This window comes from Indicator indicator, chromosome 15 (assembly GCF_027791375.1).
Source record: "Indicator indicator isolate 239-I01 chromosome 15, UM_Iind_1.1, whole genome shotgun sequence".
Lineage (NCBI taxonomy): Eukaryota > Metazoa > Chordata > Aves > Piciformes > Indicatoridae > Indicator > Indicator indicator.
The window spans coordinates 17,331,892-17,355,909 of NC_072024.1; the positions used below are offsets into that span (position 1 = coordinate 17,331,892).

Below are 24,018 nucleotides of genomic sequence, written 5' to 3' on the forward strand. Positions count from 1 at the left end.
GGAGGCCCCATCCCTGGAGGTTTTTAAGGCCAGGCTGGGCTGGGCTGTGAGCAACCTGATATAGCGTGAGGTGTCCCTGCTATGGCAGGGGGGTTGGAACTGGATGATCTTTGAGGTCCCTTCCAACTCTGACACTCTGTGGTTCTGTCAAATAAATGTTTGAGCTTCACATTTCTATGGGTGTATCTCTAATTTCTTGCTGTAGTTTTAACAAGTGTTTGTGTTTCTAACTTGATAACCTCAGGAGATTTTAAGGGAGTGCTGTAACTGCTTTCCACATTGGTAGAGAATTTTTTATTGAAGCTTTCAGCAGTCTCTTCCGTGTCTCATGTTTGTCTGTTGAAGCATTTCTTTGTAACAGTGTTTTTTTTTTTTTTTTAACAGATCAGTCATTGTGGGGGAAAGCTTATCAAAGGACTGACTTCATCAAAACATGCTCTGGCCACAATGAGTGTTCGCTTTTCGGCAACGTCGATGAAGGTGAGCTCCTGCTTCTGATGGGTGTTCAGAGCAGGTGTGAAAGTAACATGCACGTTCTGGAAACACTCATTTGGGGTCTGTACTGCCTTTTACACTTTCTGCTTCTAAAACCATGGAACTGAAAGGGTTTAATAACCTTTCAGAATCTCAGCTTTAAGTGGAGGAAACGTTCGCATGTGATCCTTCATGGGGACACATTTCTGATGCTTATACTGGAATGTGCTTCTGTTACTCATCCCCAGCTAAGTGCCTGTGTCTTATGGGCTTTGATTTGGCAAAAGATATCCAGTAGCATAATTTTCACAGTCCCTCTGTTCTTCCACGTTCCCCACTTTGGATCTGTTGCTAGTATTGGAACTCCCTGTTTATCTAAAATAATTTTGACCAAGTCAGCTCACATTTTAAAACTTAACAACTTTAGGTGATTGTAAAGCTTAAATCTTCCATGCTTACATAAGGTTGTTTGGATTCTTTTCAAAACTGTTATGCTTACATCTAATGAAAGCTAATAATTTAGTGTCCTTGTCTTAAACAGGAAATCCTGGTGCCTGAGGCTTCTGAGTTTGATCAGTGGGAGCCAGAGGGTGCAACTTCAAGTTGTCCAGTGACAGCAGTAATTCCAACTTGGAGAACTTTAACAACTTTGGATATGAGTCACAATAGCATCTCTCAAATTGATGATTCAGTGGTAAGAAACACTCTGTCATTTGTGGAAGGAAAGGATGCCTGATCTTCTGTGGCATGTTACACAACAGGCATTCTGCACATGCTTTATTTTTTTTTCTGAAAAATTCTCAGTTGTGCTTTACTTAGCTATCCAAGTCAATGCTTAGGGGATATTCTCCTTTACTACTAACATGTTTTCTTTAAGCTCAAGGAGAAGACTTTGTCATTCTGTGTTCTGTCAGCCACACTTCTATGAACACTGACTTGGAAACATGTTTTTGCTGTTTGCATTGGCTTTAGGCCACTTCCAAATGGAGGGAGGGTGTTGGAAAAAGATCAAAACACCTCTTGGGCTCAGCTTTGGAGTTTGGTCAAGGCTGAAGCTTTCTGTGTGTTTAAAAATCTGTGACTTGCTGACAGCCTCCTTGACATCAAAATAATATTAAGAACACAGAGTATTTTGCCAGTACCTGAGAACTACGTTTCATAAATTAAGGGAAAAATTCTCATTCATCACAAGAACAGGTCAATATGAACATAATTTTTTTTTCTTAAACTGCTCTTGTGCAGTAGGAAATAGTCTGTAGCTGAGCTAGAGATCATGGACCTGAGCACAGTTTTCTTGTTCAGGATTTATTGTGAGGTAGACTTAAAGTTCTTCAGGTCTGAGTCCAGGCCTTACCTACGAGGCAAGTCATTGGTGACATTACACCTGAAATAAAGCAGATGCAAATACACTGATGTCAAAATTCATCATCAGATTCAAGGTTTGAATTCTCCACAAGGCTTTCTGGGATCAAGTGTGTATTTGAGCGAGGTGTGTGAGCTGCTAACGCTTGGCTGGTACCATCAAAACTCAGCAGATGTCTGACCTTGCTCTGGATTTGGTAACATCTTTTGTCTAGGTTTGTGTAAGACAAGCCTGGTTGGTAAGATTGAAACACCTGCTAATGAGGTTGTTCTATAGTTAATGGGCCTCACTAGGAGCTACTTTTTTATCTGCAGTGAGAATCCAGATTTCAAACAAACTTAACTATGCCCCTCAGAGTCACCTGATTTTCTTGTGAGCAAGATACAACTTTCTGCCCTAGGTCATTCCTTACTACCAATAACTGAGAAAAGAGACTTTCATTTGCTTGTTGGTCAGCTGATAGTGAAGGAATTGCAGCTGGATGGAGCAGCTCAGGGGCATTTGACACAGGCTTTGGTGGAGCAGCTCAGGGGCATTTGACACAGGCTTTGGTGGAGCAGCTCAGGGGCGTTTGACACAGGCTTTGGTGGAGCAGCTCAGGGGCGTTTGACACAGGCTTTGGTGGAGCAGCTCAGGGGCGTTTGACACAGGCTTTGGTGGAGCAGCTCAGGGGCGTTTGACACAGGCTTTGGTGGAGCAGCTCAGGGGCGTTTGACACAGGCTTTGGTGGAGCAGCTCAGGGGCGTTTGACACAGGCTTTGGTGGAGCAGCTCAGGGGCGTTTGACACAGGCTTTGGTGGAGCAGCTCAGGGGCGTTTGACACAGGCTTTGGTGGAGCAGCTCAGGGGCGTTTGACGCAGGCTTTGGTGGAGCAGCTCAGGGGGCGGTTTGCCGCAGGGCTTTGGTGGAGCAGCTCAGGGGCGTTTGACACAGGCTTTGGTGGAGCAGCTCAGGGGCATTTGACGCAGGCTTTTCCCCCTTCCTTTTCTAGAAATTAATTCCGAAGATTGAATTCCTGGATTTGAGCCACAATGGGGTGTCTCTGGTAGAAAACTTACAAGTAAGTGATGCTTTTGAAGGTGACTTTTTTTTTCCCCTCAGACTGCCTGAGACCTTGGAATGTAGGTTTTCTTGCTTCAGAATTTCGTTGCTCATCTTCCTTGTGGAGACTAATATAAACCCAAACAGGTTATCCTTCGTAGCATAAAGCACTCTTAATGGTCCGTTCCTTACTTGCTCTGGGTATTTTCATTTCTTTGATGTTATTGATAAAATATTTAGGTCTTAACTACATTAATTTGCTGCCAGCTGCATCTCTGGGTTGGGCAAAATACAGTTGAGGAAGCTTCATTTCTCCAAAGCTCAAACCTGTGTAATGAAAAAACTGTGTCATGTTTCTCACACTAGACAGCATCCAGCATGAAAACTGTTGCACAGAAGTGGGCAAGCTACAATTCCTGTTGTTTGATTGTAGTGAGTTGGTGTATGACATGGATTTTCTGTGGTTTTGTAGCATCTCTACAACCTTGTTCACTTGGACTTATCCTACAATAAACTTACATCGCTAGAAGGTGTTCACACAAAACTGGGAAACATCAAAACTCTGAATTTAGCAGGAAATCAGCTGGAAAGGCTGTGTGGTCTTAACAAACTATACTCATTAGTCAACTTGGATCTGAGCAACAACAAAATAGATCAGGTAACTAAACTGCTAATTTCTGGTCTCTCATTGAATTGTGCTTTAGCAATTTCTTCAAGTGGGTGAAACTGCAGACAATTAGAAGTGGCTGTAGTGTTTTTTTTTCTGGTTGTACATATGTAATTTAAACAGGAAATGCTCAGTCTGGATGCTTGTTTTCATTTAGCTAGGCTGTATTTACCCTTTTGTTCAAAACCTTTCAGATTGATGAAGTAAAAAACATAGGAAACCTGCCATGCTTGGAAAAAGTGATCTTGTCCAGCAACCCACTGAGCATCATCCCTGACTACCGCACCAAGGTGCTTGCTCAGTTTGGGGACAGGGCCTCAGAGGTAAGTCATGATGCAATTCTCTTTGGAAACTGACATTTGGAGGAAAAAAAAAAAAGAGCAAAACAAAAATAAACCCAAAACAAGCAGACAAAAACAAACCCAAAACTTCTTAAGCCCAGTAAGAAAAGTAGTGCAGATGTTTGAAAAAGCTGAGGAGTTTTCGGTGTGCACTGGAGAAGGTCTTAAGAGGATGAAACCATATTAATGTTATTTGACTGTGCTTCTGGATCTAAATGAAAGGTAACCCTGTCTTCACTGGGTGGCAATTGAAACACAGTTGTGCTAGGAGGCTGTTAACAGCTTTCTGAGCATCTTTGAGTTAAATTCCTATGTTAAAGCAAAGTCTGATAATTGTTTTTGTGTAATGGTTACAAAGATGCACATAGTGTGCATTAAGATAAGCTAATTTTTTATTACATTAATAGAGTTGCAGAGCTGCCTTTCCAATATTTTTAGATGCTTTTACACTTCTTTTGTAGGTCTGTTTGGATAACATCGTTACCACAGAGAAGGAACTAGACACTGTGGAAGTGTTAAAAGCTATTCAAAAAGCAAAGGAGGTGAAATACAAACTGAGCAGCTCTGATAAAAAGGTGAGTTTGGTTCTGTGAGAGGAGTAGAATGTGCTGTGTGCAAAAACAGCTGACAAAAATATTTCTACAAAATAGAATTAAGCAGAATTCAGCAAAAATTCCTTAGCATTGAAGCATTTGTGCTTTCTTTGTTGCTTTAATGTGGCATGAAGTTTTTATGTTGCCTCTTTCCTATTTGGCTTTCAGTGTCATTTCAAGGATTATCTGACCTTTCTTTTTGTGCTGGCTTGGGAGGGAGAAAGTGGGAGGAAAAGATAAAATGACTTAATGGTGTACACCACAAATGTGCAGTTAATGGTGTATACCATGAATGTGCAGGTGACCTTTCCATCCATCTCTTACATCTTTTACAAATACTACAGAGGTATGCTTTTACTGTTTGTGTTGCAGAGTACTGAAATCACTTTCCCAAACTTTCTTCTTGTGGGTATTTAGCAGTGGGAAATAAGCAGAGATCTTGAAACCTCCTTTCCTCCTCTCATGTCTGCCTGTGTGTGTTGTTGGTTAGTCTTATTTTGGTGATAAACTTATCAGAACCTGTTCTGTCCCTACAGTGTAGAAATAGTTGTTATTCTCTTGTGGTTTGTGAAACTTGCTGCTGGTTTTTGCCAGTACAGTGATTAGCCAGTGACTAGAATGGCTTCTCTAAATTGATTCTTAGTAGAATTCTTGTTGTGAAAATAGAAACTTCAGCTGATGTGACACCACACATTCTCCAGAAAGAAAGCTGGCACTAACTTTCCTTTTATGAAGACTGAGAAAGCCTTTGTAGACTTATTTTAGTTGAGGATCTAATGTCTGCTGCATTTAGTTGTTTTTTCTTTTAATCACTGCATACTTTCTTTATTAGATCAGTGAGGACTCCAGGCTCACTGCTGCCAGCTCCAAATCAAACTGTTCTTCTCTTACTGTTCGTCCTTCTTCTCCTTCTCTGCCTGGTCCTGTCAGCTCCAGCCAAGGTAATCATGTATGTATCGTGCTGCTGGGCTGAGCCTCTTGGTTCTGCTTTTCTGAGCTGCATTGATATACATGAATATTATGTGCATGGATGTAGGGCTTAGCAAGACAAAGCAGAAAGACCTGGTAGTATTGGCTTAGAAAGTGCAAGTTTCATGTGTGTGAATCAGCAAAATCAACCTGTTGTTCCCCAGGGTGTTAACTAACTGTAGTGGAAGCTTGGGAGCAGGACTTTTTACTGCATCATCCTGCAGAGGCCTACATGTGTAGCTTCTCTTGGTTTGGATAGGAGCCTTAATGGAAAACCATGGTGTGTATAGACATGTTTTAAAGTTGCTTCTCTATGTTGTTCTTGGTCTGCAAAAGGTGAGCTCAAGCAGCATAGGTTCCATTACTGCCTTTTTGCAAGAGCTGCATTTCTGTCAAACCAGAAAAAAAGATAAAAAATTAGTAAAAGACAGTTATGGGATTAATGTTCTGGCTGAGCCTGTGATTTCAGCACATCTGGTTTGCTCTACAGCACCTGCTAAGCTTGCCTGAGAATCACTTTTTTTGTGTATTTCAAGTAAGTGTCTGGTGGAATGTAGAAGAATGGTTTATCTTTCATCTTTTGCAGGAGCCTGTAAGTCTGCTCTGTGTGAATATTCGTTCATGACAGCAGATGAAGATATTTAGTCTTGCCTGTTGCTTGATTGAAATCTTAAAAGTGCAGCAGTCTATCAATAGTTGGAGAAGACTTAGTAACAGTTTAAACAAGGGGGGTTATACTCTCAGTAATTCAGGATGGACCAGTTAACTCTTCCCAGTAAGTTGATGGATTGGTAGATGAGGGAGAGAAACGTGCCTGAAGAGCTTGGAATAAAGTCCATTGCTGTGGTATCTGCAAAAATCAGTAGAGGCTTCTTTCTTCAGTGTGGAACAATGGAATTGTTCTGATTGAATTGATTAACGGGTGGGCAACTTAGATTCAGTTGCTGTTTGTGTACTTGGTTTGACTTTGTGGCCATTCTAGATCACCTTTCATCTGCAGATAAAATGCCAGCTTTTCCAAAATGAAGTCAGCACTTGCTTTATAAAGTATTGAGTGTTTAAGGTAGAGGATTGGGACACTTTGTCTATACAACAGCCTGCACTTTATCCAGTGCTAGCTGTAAAAATGCATGCCACCAGTCACCCTGACTGTTTAAGAGTTATTTGTCAATAGGTTTTTTTATATTACAGTAAATAGTTCGGGAACAAATGAGTCTTGGGAGAAAAAAAATACCTAGATAATCTTTCTTTCTGAAGTATTCTGGAGTTTTATAGCAAAACTGGTATAAGGTCCAAGGTTTATTTATAATAGGTATGAGAACTCTTGAGGTTCCTTTACTAGAATCTTGGGAGAGGCTTTTATGAATGAGAGAGCACTAGGGCAGGGCATTTCTCAGCTTGATTAATAGAAGTTACTTGCCATGTATTTAGCTGTCAGGAGTTGTTTTCAAAATACTGATTGGGGGAAATTTATTTTAAAAAGATGGAAATATGCTAGGTAGTGAGTTTCACCTTAAATCATGAATAATGGAATTAATTTCCTGCTATGCTATTTCTATGGATTGTTCTGTGCAGTTTTTCTAGACACCATCTGTTTCCTTTACATATTATTCACTGTAAATGTCATGAGCAAATGGCTTATGGAAAAAGATTAAATATTTATATAGGAAACAAACCCCTTAAAAATGCTGTCATCTTCTGGTTTTGCTGTCAATTCCAGTTTCCTTCTTGCTAACACAGTATTTTGTTCAAGTAATAAACACCTCTTGTGTTTCCTCTATGAAGTGGTTTGATGTAGTCTGCTAAATTTTACCATCAGTCCAGAAGGATGCAGGCAGAAGGTTTTTATGCTCAAGTCAGAAACACACAGTGTAATTCTGTGGTCTGTCTGCATGTTTCTATACTTGAGCTGGCTGGCTCTGTGGTAATACTGAAAACTGATTTGTTCTGTTGCATCAGTGTGAGGCTGTGAGTATCAAACAAGCAAAACATTTAAATGTCCCTAAGAGTTTTGGCTTATATTCACTCCTAAATTTTTACTAATCATTCGACTTTGAACCCTTCAAAAATATTCTGAATAAGGTGAGATCATTGTCTCGAGTGGCATTTGAGGGAGCAGCCTTTCTGAGTCTGGCTGAAAGTTTACACAGATGTCTTCTACTTGTTCACTTCAAGTCTACAGAAATTTGAGAGAATACTACAGAGTTTATGAAGATCACTTCGCTGCAGTTTTGCTTGCCTGACAATGTTGTAGTGAAAGTTACTGATTAGAACTAAGTCATGTGAAGAATTCTTACACTGGGTGTTGAGATTTAACTTGTTGAAGCTTGAAAAACAAGCTTTAGCAGTCTGCAGTGCAACTTGCAGTGCAGTTAAAGATATTTCTGTAATTAGACTAAAGGTCTGCCTGCTTTTTTAGCCTGGCCATTATGTGAAGATATCCCTCAGCTTTAATGATTTATGTTCAGAGCTTGATCATATGATTTTAATTCCACTTGTTTGGCAGATACTACTAAATGTTCATTTTGGTTTTACTTCAGTGATTTTTAAGAGCTGTTTATATTTGTTCTAGAAATAATTTGTGAAGAAACAGTCCTAGCCAGCAGTCTTTTGCAATCCAGTGGTTCGACTCCTACAGACCATACAGTTCCCCAGAGATGCTTTGAAACACCAGACTCCAGATGTAAAAATCAAGTAATTGTCATAATGCTGTTTATTTTATGGTACTTTTTGTAAGCTTATTTCTGATACTCAACTTTTATCATAATAATCCATAGCAAAATTGGTTTTGATACTCTGAGCTATTATAATGGAAAAGGAGGTAGACCCAAATTTCAGTCAAGGGGTTGGTGCATCTTGTTAATTAAATGCTTAAGCCAGGTTTAACAGAGTTGCAGAAAATTTTTGTCACTATACCATGATTTTGAGATGCTTACCCACTATTAGTGTCACATCATTTAATACTGAATGCAAGACTTCTGTCTTATCTACTGCAATGTCAGGTTTTGGAAGGCAGTTCTTTTGGTGGTAGGGTAGAAAACCTTTCTCCCTGTCAGTAGATAATGGCCTTTAATTTCTCTTTCAAACTCCTGCTGTTTAACTTCTGTATTGTGATTTCATTTGTGTTGGGAACACTCTTGATGTGCATGGCTTCAGGGAATGCAGAGGACTCTTTCCCATTGCTACCAGTGTAGTTGGTCTTCGTGAAGTTCCTTCACCTTTTTATCTCACTTCAGTAAAAATGTAGTGTGCTGCAGTGCATGGGTCACAGGTTGTATCTGTTTGCCAGTCAGTAGAGTTCATTCTTTTGCTGCCTTAACTGAATGCCCAACCTAAACAGCTGATGAGTACAGCAGTCAGGACTCTGCAGTGAGTTGATTAGCTTTAAAAAGTGGGAGCCAGCATTAACTTGATTTTCATGGATGCTGACTCTGACAGCTGTAAATAGTTGATGTCTTCCTGATGTTTTCTTCTCCTTAGCCACCTGCCTCTCTATTGGATTCATGCAAAGGACATGGAAGTGGTCCTCACAGATGGTAAGTTAGATATCTATGCTCTGATTTAAATCCTCATCTGCTTTTGGGTAGTAACAGTGGATGCTGCATTTTTAAACCCTGCCTTTAAAGCAAAAGTCTTTCATTGTATGCTGCTCAGTTTTGGTGGTGTGTTTATTTGTTCTTGAACTAAAATCAATTTCATGGTGTAAAGTTTTTTAGCCTTTGAACTGTGGAATGCAGTTGATAGTTTCAGAACCAGCCATAGCTGTATTGTGAAGTGCTTTAATGAGTAAGGATATTTGCACTGGGGATGGGAAATAAAGGATGAGTTTAACCTTCCAGTTCTTACTTTCCATAGAATTCCATGCTATCAGCTTTTAAAATGGATGGCTGCATGCATCCACTTGCTCTGACATGACCCTATTAGCAAGAGTAAGCCTTGAAATTCTGAGAAGCAGCACCATAACTTGTAGGTAGCTCTGACAGGTTTTGAGCTCGAGCATGTCCTTACTGTGCCTTTATCTTTTTTGAAGCTTGGATTGCTCAGAGGAAGAACACTCTGTGGTGCCTGACCTCTGGAACACCATCATCTTGCCTTCCAATTGTATGTCATACACTGCCACAAACCAACATTTTATCCAGCACCTTTCTGCCTCGATTGTGCAGACTGTGCAGAGATCAGCCCCCTCCTTTACAGAGGGCAAAGGAAGCCCTCCAGGTGATTCCAGAGCCCCAGACAAAGAAGATGGATATTTTGAAATGGGACTTCATGAGGGAGAGCAGACTTTTGAGTTCAGCACTACTTCTGATGCTTGGTCATCTGACTACGTAGCCATGGAGAGTGTTGACATAGTCAAAATGCTCTGGAGTTTTTCTATCCACATTCAAAAAGGACTCAGGCAGTTTGCTTCCTGTTTGGTCTTGACCAACGATATGCTTGCTGTGTTTGAGATTCCTCAGCAGGAACTGAGAGGAAATTGCCAGCATCTCCCTTCTGCCTTGAAATTAATACTGTGTTTTCCATACACTGATCTAACAGAATTGGGCTTTCTCCTGCCAGAAATCTGTTTAACAGTGAAGCTGAAAACCAGTGACAGCTGTTTGTTTATTATTTCAGACTCTCAGAATCTTCAAGACTTTTATTCTTGTTTACACACACGTTGCTCTCAACACTACACATCAGTGTTACCAAGTTCCACACTGTGCTGTGGAAAAGCAAACCTCCAGGATTTTCTCTGTCAGCTTATGGAATGGAATTGCATTTCAGCAGATGATGTTGAAATAAAAGGTTACTTCCCAACATATCTTGTTTATGGGGGTAAAACCAATATTCAGAAGACCTTGCATCAACCAGAGTCAGCTGGCAATAACAAAGACTGGTCAAAAAATGTTTTGTGTTCTGCACTTTATTCTTCAGTGTATAAATCTTCTGACCAAGATGCCTGTGTGGTCCATCCCTGTTGGATATTTCTAACAGCCCAGCATTTGTATGTAGTAAAGGTGGATTTCAGTTTAGTGCCAGGCAAATGGGTAGGCACAGAGGAGTTGAGAAGTATGTTTAAGCTGAGCAGGATACCCTTGGCATCACTTGTGTTGCATCCAACTCACAGCTCCCCCCAGCAGAAAAGTTCCTTTCTGGATGGACATGTGCTGGAGTTACTCGTTGGGTACAGATGTGTTACAGCAGTGTTTGTTCTACCTCATGAGAAATTCCACTTCCTAAGAATCTACAGCCTCTTAAGGACACTCCTGCAGGACGTTAAGACTATTATTATTTTCAAAGCTTCAAGCAAATCAGATGCTGTAAGAAATCACATTGTGGAGACCAGCAAGCATGGTCAGTCATCAAGGTAACAATCCCTCTGAAAGGTCTGTTGCAGAGTGCTGGGGTTAATGTGGCCTAGCAAGTGTTTGCAGTTGTCATTGTCATTGCTTTTGGCCAATAGTATTGATGAAGTGCTTTTTCATCTTCCTGGTCTGCACTCAGTGGTTATCCCAGACTGCACCAGTCTGGGATAACTGCATAAATCTAACTTGCCTGTTTTGTTTTATGGTTGCAACATAAAATGTATTTTCTTATGGAGGGAGACTTCTTGTTTTGTGTGCTTGCATTGTGAGATGTTGGCAGATTGACAGCTCTGCTCAAGGTGGATTACTGAACCTTAAGACCAGAAGTTGCCCATTCCTGATTTCTGAATGAAGTACAAAGTATTCTTATAGAGGATGAGCTGTGTATTTCCTTAAATTTTGACTTTGTGTTTTCTGTGCCTCTTTTAGCTTTTGCAAGCCTCATCTGACGCTGTCATCATTATATCCTTCTGAATTTCTTCTGCAGAAGATAACAGAGGATAACCAGATTCCTCTTCACCTTCATGTGTCTGTGTCTCTGCAGTATGTGGCTGGGCTGAAAGGAAATGCCCTAGTTGAGTTTTTCCATGGCAACATTGCAGAGGTAGTGTGCCTAGTCTTGGTGGATAAAAAGATGCCTGGTGGCCTTTCAGTACTAGATAGTATTTAAAAATTATTTCCCTGTTCAAACTTAAGAGCTGGGTTCTGAGAAACCTGGAAGTGTTCTGATCAAACACCTGCTTGCACTACTCCGTTTTGTGTTCCCTGGCACAGCACTTGGGATCCTGCCAGGCATATTGTGCCTTCCAGATACAGGAGAGTAGCTTAGAGTATGTCTTGAAGATGTGATAACTCAACCTTCTTCCTTTTTCTTTGAAGTGGCAAAAGGAAAAAATTAACTGTATTGGAATTACTTTGTGGTGATATCTAACTAATAAGCGTCCTGACTCCTTTGTGTAATATGGAGGTGCATGAATACAGCACATGTGCATGGCTGTAGGTATTCCAGAAGGAGAAGCAGATCAACTTCATTGCTGAAAAACAGGTTGATAGTTTGTGAAAGGGACATTGAATTCCAAAGTACAAATCTTAACCTTTAAATTCATGATGTGGCTTTTTGATTGGTAACTCCTTGTGGTCTGAGTACAAAATTGAAATGAAAAGCTCACTGAGAAACAGAGGTGGGTTTGGTTTTCTTTTTTCCCTTACCTCGCTTCCAGATCTTTAGTAAGCATAGGTTGTGCTTCTCTCTACACAAAGACAAACTGATAAAGCAAGGGGACTCATTGGAGGATTCATTGGCTAGAAGCTGGGAAGATGCCCAGTTGGAACAGCAGTTGTAGTGACAAGCTGTGCTCCTCTGAAGCAGCATCTGAAAGCTCAACAGACTTGTTGATGCTTGGGAGGCACTGCTCATCTGTTGCATGAAATTGTCTGTAGTGTCTGCTCTATGAAGCCTTCCCTGTGCACTGGATGTTTCTTTTTTTCTAGATTTGGCCAGAAAACAAGGAATAATTAGAGCACACCAGAAACAATTTTCTTAAGGAAATGCCAGGCATTTTCAGTGGGCTGCTGTTGTTGTTCACCTTAAAGTTGCTGCCTTTGGCAGCTCTGAGGCAAAATACTCTGCCTGTTCATATGCTTCAGATTTTGAAATTCTTCTACTAGTAGTCTAAAATTGCCTCTAAGATGATGAAGCTCTCTGAAGCATGGAGGTGTGCCAGTGATTTATGAAATGCAATTTACACCTTAGGTAGAAAATGAAGAGCTGAGACATCTCATGTGGTCCTCAGTCCTATTTTACAAGACTCCCAGCATTGAAGTGATGGCTTGTGTGCTTCTCTCAACAAAAGCTATTTACTTTCTTTTGGATGATTCTTTCATTCATGCTGATGAGCACCAGTCAGGTAAGATAGCTCTTTTGGCCCTTTAATAAGGTTACCAACTTACTCCCTGTCTGCATGATTGTCATCAGTTTAAATACCACTTTTAGTCAATGCTGCCACTTGGACCTTCTAGTTTAAGAAAGAGTAGCAGTTTGCTGTGTGCAAAGTGCTTGAATGAGGAGTTTATGCTCAAACTCAGGCTTGAGTCTTGGCAGCTCCTCAGACCCTTCCATGTGCTCTCATACCCATGCATTTCTCAGATGTCATTTCTTAATCCCTGGCATCAGCTGGGCAGGTAAAAGACCATTCATAACCCAAATGGTGATGAAACCCATGGTGTGCATTCAGTTCACAAGTGGTTCATTAATGCATCTGCTGACTTAAATCTGTGATGTGACAGCTACTTAGGAAACTGCTTGCAAGGAGGTTTGGTTGTGTTTGCTAGGGAAGGTATTAGCCACTATGCCCAGTGTTTTCCTTTTGCTTTCCTTCAAGTGTGTTGTCATGTATGCTTTTCCAACAGAATTCTGGACCAAAGAAAACTGGGATTGTGACAACAGCTCTTTCCACCTCTCTTGCTGCTTTGTGCTAAAACTGAATGACCTGCAGTCAGTAAATGTTGGCCTGTTTGACCAATACTTCAGAATTACTGGTGAGTTCTTCTTGTGCTTCAGTTTTTTACAGTTGTCTGTTTAGGCTTCCCTCAGATGGATTCCTGTCTTTGTTAGTGAAATGGGAGAGTATATGGTTGCTTCTTTTTCTTAAGTTACTGTAGCACTGGTGCTGTACCAGTAGGCTGATAGTACTGCATGGCAACATCTTGTCATTGAGGTAACTGGGAAGCTTAGTGAACAAATTGATCACATAAGTGCTTCTAAAAATTCTCCTGTCCTAACACATCAAAAGAGAAATGCAAATTCATGTTCTGAGGCTTTGGCTTGCAATAAAGAGCAAAACCAAGGTACTGCCTCTGCTGCAAAATCTGTAGTTGATGGTGGAAAATGAGGCCTTTAAAGTTCACAAAAGGTGCTGATGTCAACTTAAAATGTGGTGCTTTGCCTCATGTGTGAGCTATGCAGTCCTGTGTTCTAGAATGTCTTCTGATAGAGTTCAGATCCTCAAGTGTGGAATGCCTCTTGTGGAAATGACTTAAAGTGACCTTACATATAACAGGGTCACAAAGCTGAGGGCAGGTTTTTCTGTAAGATAAATTCATAGAGTGGCTTAGGTTGGAAAGGATCTCAGATATCTGCTCCAGCCTTCCTGCCATGGGCAGGGATATGCATCTCAACTAGACTCAGGTGCTCAAGGCCTCATTCAAACTGGCTTTGAATGCTCCCAACCTTCCTGGGCAGCTTATTCTAGTGTCCCACCACCCTCAAATTGTAAAGATAAAATGATGGGGTTGACAGCAGAAGTTGAACAATTAAACCATGAATTATAGTCTTTATTTTTTTGAGGGATTTACAAGGATTCTGTCATTCTTTTCCAAGGATTTGAAAACTTTCTGAATAATGATTTGTGTTTTCAGGAGAAATAATCCTTGCGAGAAATCTCTTTTTTGGTGAGAGTTGCATGTTGGCTGAAGATGTTATGATAATGTCACCTACAGGTTGGAGTGGTTTCTGTTCTGTTTTCTTTGCAGGACACTCTGCAGATCATATAGTCACCTGCCTGACAAGAGACAGTTACAACACCCACACTTTCATACAGCAGCTGATGGCAGTCCTGTCGCTGCTTGCACGCACACCTTCACCTGAACCAGTAGACAAAGACTTCTACTCTGAATTTGGGAGTAAAAACACAGGTAACTGAGCTTTCCTACATGTCATGAGTTACTTGGGTATCATATTTAGGGTATCATCTCAAGTGTGCTGATCAGAAAATCTTTCCAGGGAAATTTCTGCATCGTTTGTTTCCTATTTGATACTTCAGCCAAACTCCCTGACTTCAATCATCTTAGCCTTGCTTTGACTGAACCTAATTGCTAAATGTCAGCAGTCTCCCACATGTGAAGTTAGTGATGGCTTCTGGAGTCCAGCAGAAGCAGCACATCCTACACAGTATTTTGGGGGTGTGCTAGCATAGTTCACACTGCAAGTTTCAGCCTAACCTATAAAGTCTTGTAAGCCATCAAAGGTAACAGTGTCTGAAAATTACACTGGTACTGTCCTGTGAGGGGGGGGGGGGAAACCCCTGTCACTTGTAGCAATGTAGTGAAGTGAAAACTAGACGTTTTTAAGGTGTCAGGGGAAACCTTTTTTGTTTACAATTTTAAAGCCAGCTGAAGGCACAAGAGAAAATTATACTCTCCTGAAGAATGATTGTATAAGCCCAGAAAGTACAAGGTTTGCTGGAAGTCACATCACTGATTAGACCAATTGATTTGTGTGGAAAAATTAGCAGGCATGCTTCCTTCAGGCTTTACTGTGTTGTATTTCAGCACTTGGAGAGAGTAAGTATGGAACAGGGTGCTCATCTGGGAGGGATATAAAAGCAGTTCATGTGGTGTTCAGTAATCTGTTGATGCTTGTAGAGAATTCAGAAGTGGGCAGGAGAGGTCAATTGGTAGGGAGGTGGGTAATCTGTTTTGAGGGTCCAGCTGTGTTTGCTTTTAGCTTCTTCTGAATTAGTGATGTAGTTAGAAATTTGCAGAGAAGTATCTTTGTTATGTAAGAGATTCCAGTGTAGATAAGTAAAACCATTTATTAATAGATAAAAAACTTAAGTCCTTCCAGCTTGCAGCCACACCTGTCAAAGATTGCTTATCCTAATGCATTTAGAAAGTATTGTGTGGTACTAAATTAGCACAATAATGTGTGTTTCTTGCAGGAAAAATGGAGAATTATGAATTGATTCACTCCAGCAGAGTAAAATTTATTTATCCAAATGAAGAGGAAATTGGGGACCTTGCTTTTCTAGTGGCAGAGAAGATGGATTGTCTGACTGACCTGCAGTCCCTCAACATCCTTCTGTATGTGTTGGCATTCCAAGTGAGCCACACTGAAGGATCTGCCCCAAACACTAGCTCACTTCAGCCTAAAACACTGATACTGACCAGCTCGGACTTGTTCCTCTTCGATGAGGATTACATCAGTTACCCACTGCCTGACTTTGCCAAGGAGCCACCACAGAGGGACAAGTACCAGCTGGCAGATGGGAGGCGAATCCGCCACTTGGATCGAGTGCTTATGGGCTACCAGACCTACCCACAGGCCCTCACCTTTGTGTTTGATGATGTTCAGAATCAGGATCTGATGCAGAACTTAGCACTGGATCACTTTGGAGAAAGAGATGGTGCCCCAAAGGGAAATGCTAAACAGGAAGGCAGCAGGAGCAGAGAAATCCAGTGGTGCGTCTTTATCCCCAGTGCAGAGAGCAGGGAGAAATTGATTTCCTTGCTTGCAAGACAGTGGGAGATGCTGTGTGGCAGAGAGCTGCCTTTGGAACTCACAGGGTAGGTGGTGCCCAGCTGAGTGATCTCAGTCTGCTCTAAGATAAAGCACAGTGTTTAGATAGCACCTGTCAGGTCGTGGTGGTTTGAATCAGGAGATGACCTGGACTCCCTTACTGCCAAGTGCAGTGAACATTTAGTAGTACAGAGAAATATTCTGAAGTGTCACCTGGGGACTGAACTGCTTATAAAGTCTATTTTTTATGCAATAGTACATAATGGGGGGGAAAAAAAACAAACCAGGAGGCATCCTGGGAAACTGTATGGAATAATTAAGGAGTCAACACTCGATGTGCTGTCCTCTAGGGCTGTTCAGGTTTCCACTGTTGTTGTGTTTCTATCAGCCTTGCTGTTCCAAACTCTGATGTGTACGTAAGGGTCACTACTGGTGTGTGTCCCAGTGCCACATTCTTTGTATGACAAGTATTTGGGTATGCTGCTGATGCTTATTTCATGACCTTACAGTTTGACACGTTTTTATTTCAGGCCAAATGTAATTATTTGCTGTCAGGCATGAACATAGCAGTAAAATTGGATAAAAAGGAGTTGCCTGTTCGAGTTCCACTCAGTATTGTCTTGAAAGTGGAGTTCCCCAACATGGGCATAGGAGTATTTTGCCAGCAGATAAAGAGTTTGTTTCTCTGAACACAGTCTGTCTTTTGCCTCTCTTCTCAATACAAATAAAGGGTCATGGAGCAGTCACTCTTGTCACAGAGGCACCCACAACAGGCATATGGAAACTGAGAATTGATCACAACTGCTCTGCACTGCTTCTGACACAAGAACATTGCAGATGTCAGCTGGCAGTGCTGCTGCATAGCTGGTCATGCTGCTTGGAGAGAGGAAGCAGGCTCTGCACAACCCCAGCAGAGGAAAACCTCCCCTTGGACACCCAGCACCTATCCACACACACAGGCTCTCTGTCATTCTCTGGGATCTATGGGGCAGGATCAAGGGGGGCAGGGTTGGGCTTGCTCTAGGACAGGGGTCCCCCTATGGGGCACTGCAGTGCTGCCTCCCCATTGGTCAGAGCCCCATGGGAGAGATGGGGCAGAAGAACAGGTCTGGGTGGTGTGAGGGGAATGGGAGAACTGGGAAGCCCCCAGGGTGCTATTGGTCCATACTGAGAGGCCTCAGATGCTTGTTTCCTGCCATCTAATCAGGAGCATGGAGCTGGGAGCTGTGGGACAGTGTCATTGGCTCTCTCTTTGGCAGGGGTGACCCTATGGGGCATGGCAGTCCCTATGGTGCTTTCTCCTTGGCTCACTCTTGGGATGTGTGGAGCAGGGGTCCCTGTGGGGCCAGGACCTCTATGGGGCTCAGCCATTGCCTCACCATTTGGCAGGGGGTCCCTGTGGGGCAGGGCTGGGCTTTATGGGGCTCAGAGGGTTTGGCAGAGGGTCTCTATGGGCCTGTGGGAATGTCTCTTGACCATGTAAATCACCTGTGACGGTTACATTAAGAATGTAAGAAGTGTCTCAGCAAAGGTAAGATGGTTGTCAGCAACCTACCTGATGAGTCAGGGTGTTTATACTGCTCCTGCTTCATCATAGCTCCACCTGGCCCATGTCACATTACAGTACCTGACTGATAGTGAGAAACATTTAGGAACTTGGAAAGCTAAACACTGAGGTGGATAAAAGGTGAATGTGAAACTCATTAGACTAAGAAGATGCTAAAGAACAACTGTGGCCAGCACTAGACAACCCCATCTGGATAGGTGCATAAAGAGTAATAGCCAGAGCTGGTAAGCTGGCTGCTAAGCCCTCATTCTTCAGACTTAAAGGTCTCTCAGAGGGCATGATGAGAACTTGCAGCATCTCTGAAGCTGCTGAAAACACCAAGCTAGTGGGATCCCAACTATGATCTCTGTCATGCTGTTCTCAAGCAGGTGCTTCAGTGCAATGCTTGTCACCTTTGAGTCAACCACATTACTGACTCTTTCTATCCCCTTATAGGGATCCATGAAGGATAAGCAGGACCACTGTGGGGAAAACATCCTGCATGATCCTGCCTTTTCAACCATGCTGATGTCAGCAGCTGCTGAATTTCAGTAGCTCAGCCTTGGAACTATTTGTTCCAATAGTTTTATCTGGATTTCTACATTCTATTGAATATTCATTGAGAATTTAGAGCCTGACTTTCCTACTACACACCCAGAGCACTGCTCAATACATGAGAAAGATACAAAAGTAACCCCAATAGATGGGAATATCCACCTGCCTTTCACTGCAGGAGCAGGTGTAAAGAAACTGCAACTCAACAGCAACAAGTAGACCAGGAGTTGGGGCATTTCTGTGCTCATATTTGTACTGCTGCCCTTCAAGGTTTGGAATGAACAGGATGTGAGCAGCTGCAATGGTTTCTTTCTGAAAGGGATCACACGACAATACTGCTCTCGGGCTGCTCAACCTGCCTGCTTGGCATTGGACTCGTGTGTGTGAGAGAGAAAGAGATAAACAGCCTCCTATTTGCTGTGCAGCCTTTCTAGGTTTTTACTTTTATCAGCAAACTTTCGGATTCTTCTTCCTTCCAACTTGCTGAGAGAAAAAAGGAAAAAAACAACAGAACAAACAAAACCACAACAAAAAGTAGGGTCGTGTCCTAGCCTCTCCACCAAGAGCCTCCACAGCATGTTCAGTAAGTGCGGTGCAGCTGCTCAGCTTCCTACACACAGGCACTGCTGCCTTGGTCTGTTTAACCCTTTGCTAGTGCCTCTTTAGACTCCCTGCCTCCTGACACCCTTGTGGGTCAGAGCTAAGAGACTTGATGTTCTTTCCAAGAAGAGCAGAAGGTAAGCCTGTTGTGGATGTAACCAAACGGCCAGCTCCCAGAAAAGCTGTGCAGCAAGGTAGCCTGGATGGTAAATAATTTGTCTGGACTCCCTCATTTCTCTAAAGATTGCTTAAACAAAAGATTTCAATGGCAGGAAATTGCCTAAGCCAGCCAGGGCTGCAGGCACTTACAGAGAAGGGCTGGTGACTCAGCAACTTAAAATGTAGCCACAGGCAGTGAGGCTGAAAGGGTTCCTCGCTGTATCCTTTGCCTTTACCCAGGGAACTGGGTGAGTAGTTCTGAGCAGTACTTCCTCCAACCCTGGATGTTAATGTTTTCACAAAAAAAAAAAAAAAAAGCCAGCTCTTAGATAAATTACTTAGAATCACAAAATTGTTAGGATTGGAAGGGACCTCAAGGATCATCTATTTCCAACCCCCCCTGCCATGGGCAGATCAGGCTGCTCAGAGCCACATTCAGCCTGGCCTTAAAATCCTCCATGGATGAGGCTTTTACCACCTCCCTGGGCAACCTGTTCCAGTGTCTCACCACCCTCATGGTGAAGAATTTCTTGATAACATCCAATCTGAATGTACCTGTTTCTATTTTTGTTCCATTCCCCCTAGTCCTTTCATTACCCTGACACCTCCATTCCTTTTAGAGGATTTGCCCTTTCATCAATACATAAAGCAAAAAGGCGGAGTGAGGAAAGAATTTTGAGCACTGCTGCTGGTGAGCTGGGAGCCTGAAAGCACAAAGTAAATTGTCAGTGCTTTGTAGAAGTCATCTGTAACAGGGCCAGGATGATGCTTCTGCGATCCATGTCTCTCACTTCAACTGCTAAACCAGCCTCCAGTTGCCATGTGGGCAGGAGACACTGGACTTGGTAAGTCAACCTCCATGCTCTCCAAACCAAGCAGAAGCCCACATGCTACAGCTCACAGATAAACTCACTGGTCCACAGCTGGCAACTCTGCCACATGCTTTAAAATTGAGTTTGCACAAGCCTGATTTAATCAAACATTGAGAAGGAATGTGAATGAAAGCCTTCCACCCTGCCTGCACAGAGCCATTTGCACGCTCTGTCATCAGATCATCCTTACAAAGATTTCCCATTTCATTAAGGTTTTCCCCTCCCCAGTTTTCCTGTCTGACATCCTCCTTTAATTGCTGGTGACACAGTAAGTCTTGTGACTTCATTCTCAATGCCCTGGTGGGTGTTTCCTCTCTACATTCTGGACAGCTTAAAAGCAATCAAATGTTGAGCTCTCTTGACAGGTCTCAACATCTTTCTCAGTGGGACTTTGGGGGATTGAAATGCTTTGTGCAGATGCCTACGTACATCAGCACCTCATCTAGAAATGAGGGAGGGAATTGGGGGAGGGTTAAGTACTAACAGTGTTCAGTGGTGTTGGGCACAACATTGACCGAATGCATTTTGCCTCTAAGACATAAGCTTTTTATTGATGTCATCCATGAGAAAATCTGTCTGTCTGCCTAGGAGGAACCCTACTATCAGAAGAGAACAGAAAGAGTGGAAGTGGAGCAGTAATTTGTGGTTATTTTCCCAGTTCTGCTCCCTGTGCTGTTTCCATGCCACTGTCACCATCTATGATGACACTGCCAACTGGACTGCTGCTGTGAGCACGTTGACACCTTTCCTCTGTGCACTGAACACTATTAATGGCTGTTGGCTGCTTATTAATTTGGAGGCATTTGGTGCTTCACTTTCTTACTAATTCTTAGAGTCACAGAGATCCAAAGCTGCTGCTGGTTTTGGTGTTCCAGGTCCAGCAGCAGTGATCAGGAAAGTAGGCTCCTCTTCTCTCAGAGACTGAAGCACTCTGCCTATGCCACTTGATCAAGAAAGCAGCAATTGCTGACAGGTGACCTTCTGCTTTTTCAGTTTGTGCTGTGCTGCTGTACAATGGCACTACTCCTTGTTTGCATTTTCCCCCCTTTATTGCTGTTGTAGTTCTTGCCTTTAAATGAGGTATGGTCTGATAAGGAACTGGCTGGGAACTGTTCAGTCCTGCTGCAAACCTCTTGATGTTGCTGTGAGTGATTTATTCAATTCAGACAGGAATTTCACTCAGCCTTTTTTGCTTCCCATCCTCCTTTCCTTGCAGTGGGTAGGATACAGGGATGATAAGAACCAGGGGAAAGCCTTGGAAGCAGTCTTTGTGAGTCTTTCTCCTCTAACGCTTTCAGGGTTGAGCCATTTAGACAACGGTCTGAAGATTCATGTAAAGGTGCCCATGCTTCTTCAAGTGTCTCAGGCTAAGCTATTTTCACCTTTGCTGCCTGTTCTAGCTGTGTCTGCCTCACGGGCAGCATGGAGCAGAGAAGCAGGCTCACTGTTCTATTTGCATGGGCACTCTGGTATCATGACTGTTGGTAAGGAAAGCACTGTACAGCTTCCATACTGATGGAAGGGAAGGCTGGGCAAGATGACCTTTGAGGGTCCCTTCCAACCTGATGCATTCTATGGTTCTAATGTACCGCTCTATGTAAATGCCCCCACTGCCCATTTGTGACTTTTCCATCCCACCAGAACCGGTCTGAGCTGTGCTGCCTCTGCCTCATTTCACAGTCTCACAGTATATCAGAGGCTGGAAGGGACCTCTAGAGATTATCAGGGTCCAAACCCCCTGCCAAAGCAGTATCATTCAGGGGAGTCCACATAGGAATGCATCCAGGTGGGTTTTGAAAGTCTCCAGAGAAGGAGACTCCACAACCCCCCCGAGCAGCCTGTTCCAGTGCTCCACCACCCTCACTGTAAAGAAGTTTCTCCTCATGTTGAGGTGAAATCTATGTTCAAGCTTGAATCTGCTGTTCCTTGTCTTACTACTGTGAACCACTGAAAAGAGCCTGGTCCTCTCCACTTGACACCCACCCCTCAGATATTTATACACATTGATGAGATCTCCTCTCAGTCTTCTCTTCTCAATACTAAATTTCACAGGTCTGCAAGGTGCCAGACATTTTCCAGAGCTGTGTGAACCCTCTGCCCCTGACAGAGTGGCTGTCCATTGGGCAGCAATGGTCCAGGGCTGCAATTGTCCTCGAACAGGACAAGTGGTCTGAGTGGTCAGACTGAGCTGTGGGCTGGTCCTTCTTCCATGGGTGGCAGTGGATGGTTGTGTGCCTTATCTGCTTCCTGTTGGTGCAGAGTATATAACAGTGCTGGCTGCTCATCATGCTGCCTGTGGCTGTGGGATGGAGGAAGAGGTGAAGCACAATCAGCGTCGCTAGTAAGTACAGCAGCAGCTCCTGCATGCTTCATGTGTCACTACCTGTACCTTTCTCTGTGGGCAGGGGGCAGAAAAAAAAAAGAAAGTTATTCTTTCAACTATTTTTGTAAATGCAAGAATAGGTTCTGATTTACCCTGGTTTGATTTAGGCACCTTCATGTGCTATCAATGGCTTGAAAATTCCAAGATCTCTCATAGCTCAGCAGGATTTGTTAACTAACAGAAGCAGTCCTTAGACCACCCAGTGCAGTGGGTTATCGTGGCAGCACAGGGAGACAAAGTTTATGTAAAATCTGTTAATAATGACTTATTAGTTGTTTGTAATGTTCAAAAGGAGAAGATAAATGGTATCATCATAATAGAAAGATACCTTATACCATACCTCAGTCTAGCATGTTGTTTGGGGTTTTTTTGTTGTTTTTTAATCCCATTTTGGGACCTTCCCATTCTGAGTGTTAAGGAAGTGCTCCTTGGATTCATTAAGCAGTCAGCAAAGTGTTTGGGAAATGATGAGTTTCATCATTGCTTCCATGGTCCTTGCAAAACGTGATGCTATTCTTGCTGAGGAGCCCAAATAATTTCAAATAATATTCAGTAGATTTCAAATAATAATCAATTAATTTCAAATAATATTCAATTAATTTCAAATAATATTCAATTCATTTCAAATAATATTCAATTCATTTCAAATAATATTCAATTCATTTCAAATAATATTCAATTATTTGCAAATAATGTTCAATGCATTTCAAATAATGTTCAATGCACTTCAAATAATGCACAATACATTTCAAATAATGTTCAATGCATTTCAAAGCCCACCCAAAGTGATTGCCTGACTGATGCAAAGTGCTTACACTGTTGCTCTGAAGCACAGCACACCACTGACGTTGCTTAGCTCGTGTGGGATAAGTGATGGTTTGGTTTATCTTCTGTGTGAGGTGTTGTGAATATACTAACACCAGTGGTCAGAGGAAATGAACTGACCCCTCATGAATTCATGGTATTTAAGTTGGCCAATTGGATTTGCCTGCAGTTAAGCATACAGTTAACCTCTCTTCATTCCAATTAGTTGAAAACTAAGGATTTCCTTCCTTCTGTTTTGAACTGATATGTAAGAGGAAATCCGTAGATGTTCCTGTTTTGAGTAAGCCTTTTACTAAGGAGTCCTGCTTGTGCATTTAAAAAAAAAAATTGAATAGAAAGAAAGAAAAAGGTGATATCGATTCAGATGTAACACCAGAAGCAGCAGACCCACTTCTGAAGGCTTTGCAGCCAAAGAGCCCAGCATGAAAATGCTCTCTCCCTGTTTACTTTTAACCTCTGGTTTGTCTTGGATCTGATTCTTAGTAGGCGGTCTTCTCTTACAGAAGTTTCAGCCTCTCTCACCACCCGTTCTGTGGAAAGGGTCCTGCCTGTGGAATCATGAAAATGCAGCCTCCTGGCTTGCTGCTTTTCTTCTTAGCAGCATGCTTCACTCTCACAGCTGACTGCCAGAATCAGAAGGTAAGTTTGTGAGTCTTTCTTTAGATGTTCATTCAATGTTTCCTCATGTTTGGAAGGTTGGATGCTATTAAATATTCCTTCCCAAAACTCCACTTCTCATTTGCATTTACTTAGGTGCAGGAAAACATCCGCAGTAAAACTTTAGGGCTATAAGGTATCTTCTCTGCTTATGTGTGAGTATGTATGCTGTCTACACTGAGGAACTAAAAATAAAGTTGAAGGCAGCTGCTGGATGTTTAGAGGAGAATAAAATTGTACTTATGCTCAGCACTGAACTCCAAAGTAGCACATGCTCAGCATCTTTGTCTCCCACTGTGTTCAGTACATGTGATGGGAGCTTAGCATCCAGC

At 42.4% G+C, this 24,018-nt stretch overlaps 2 protein-coding genes across 2 annotated transcripts in view; both read left to right on the top strand.

Annotated features, from left to right (window-relative positions):
- NISCH (nischarin) overlaps positions 1-16,747 on the top strand; it is a 32,459-nt gene extending 15,712 nt beyond the window's left edge. Inside the window, exons 7-21 of the mRNA XM_054387176.1 lie at positions 385-480; positions 1,016-1,168; positions 2,829-2,897; positions 3,351-3,536; positions 3,740-3,868; positions 4,348-4,461; positions 5,312-5,420; positions 8,021-8,142; positions 8,929-8,984; positions 9,479-10,795; positions 11,223-11,397; positions 12,547-12,700; positions 13,203-13,331; positions 14,325-14,486; positions 15,512-16,747. Of these exons, the coding sequence (XP_054243151.1) occupies positions 385-480; positions 1,016-1,168; positions 2,829-2,897; positions 3,351-3,536; positions 3,740-3,868; positions 4,348-4,461; positions 5,312-5,420; positions 8,021-8,142; positions 8,929-8,984; positions 9,479-10,795; positions 11,223-11,397; positions 12,547-12,700; positions 13,203-13,331; positions 14,325-14,486; positions 15,512-16,140 (3,600 nt within the window). The 3' untranslated portion in view covers positions 16,141-16,747. The remainder of the gene's footprint in view (positions 1-384; positions 481-1,015; positions 1,169-2,828; positions 2,898-3,350; positions 3,537-3,739; positions 3,869-4,347; positions 4,462-5,311; positions 5,421-8,020; positions 8,143-8,928; positions 8,985-9,478; positions 10,796-11,222; positions 11,398-12,546; positions 12,701-13,202; positions 13,332-14,324; positions 14,487-15,511) is intronic.
- A 6,840-nt stretch (positions 16,748-23,587) lies between these two features.
- Positions 23,588-24,018, top strand: part of STAB1 (stabilin 1) — a 66,298-nt gene continuing 65,867 nt past the window's right edge. Inside the window, exon 1 of the mRNA XM_054387215.1 lies at positions 23,588-23,668. Coding sequence (XP_054243190.1) covers positions 23,588-23,668 — 81 coding nt within the window. The remainder of the gene's footprint in view (positions 23,669-24,018) is intronic.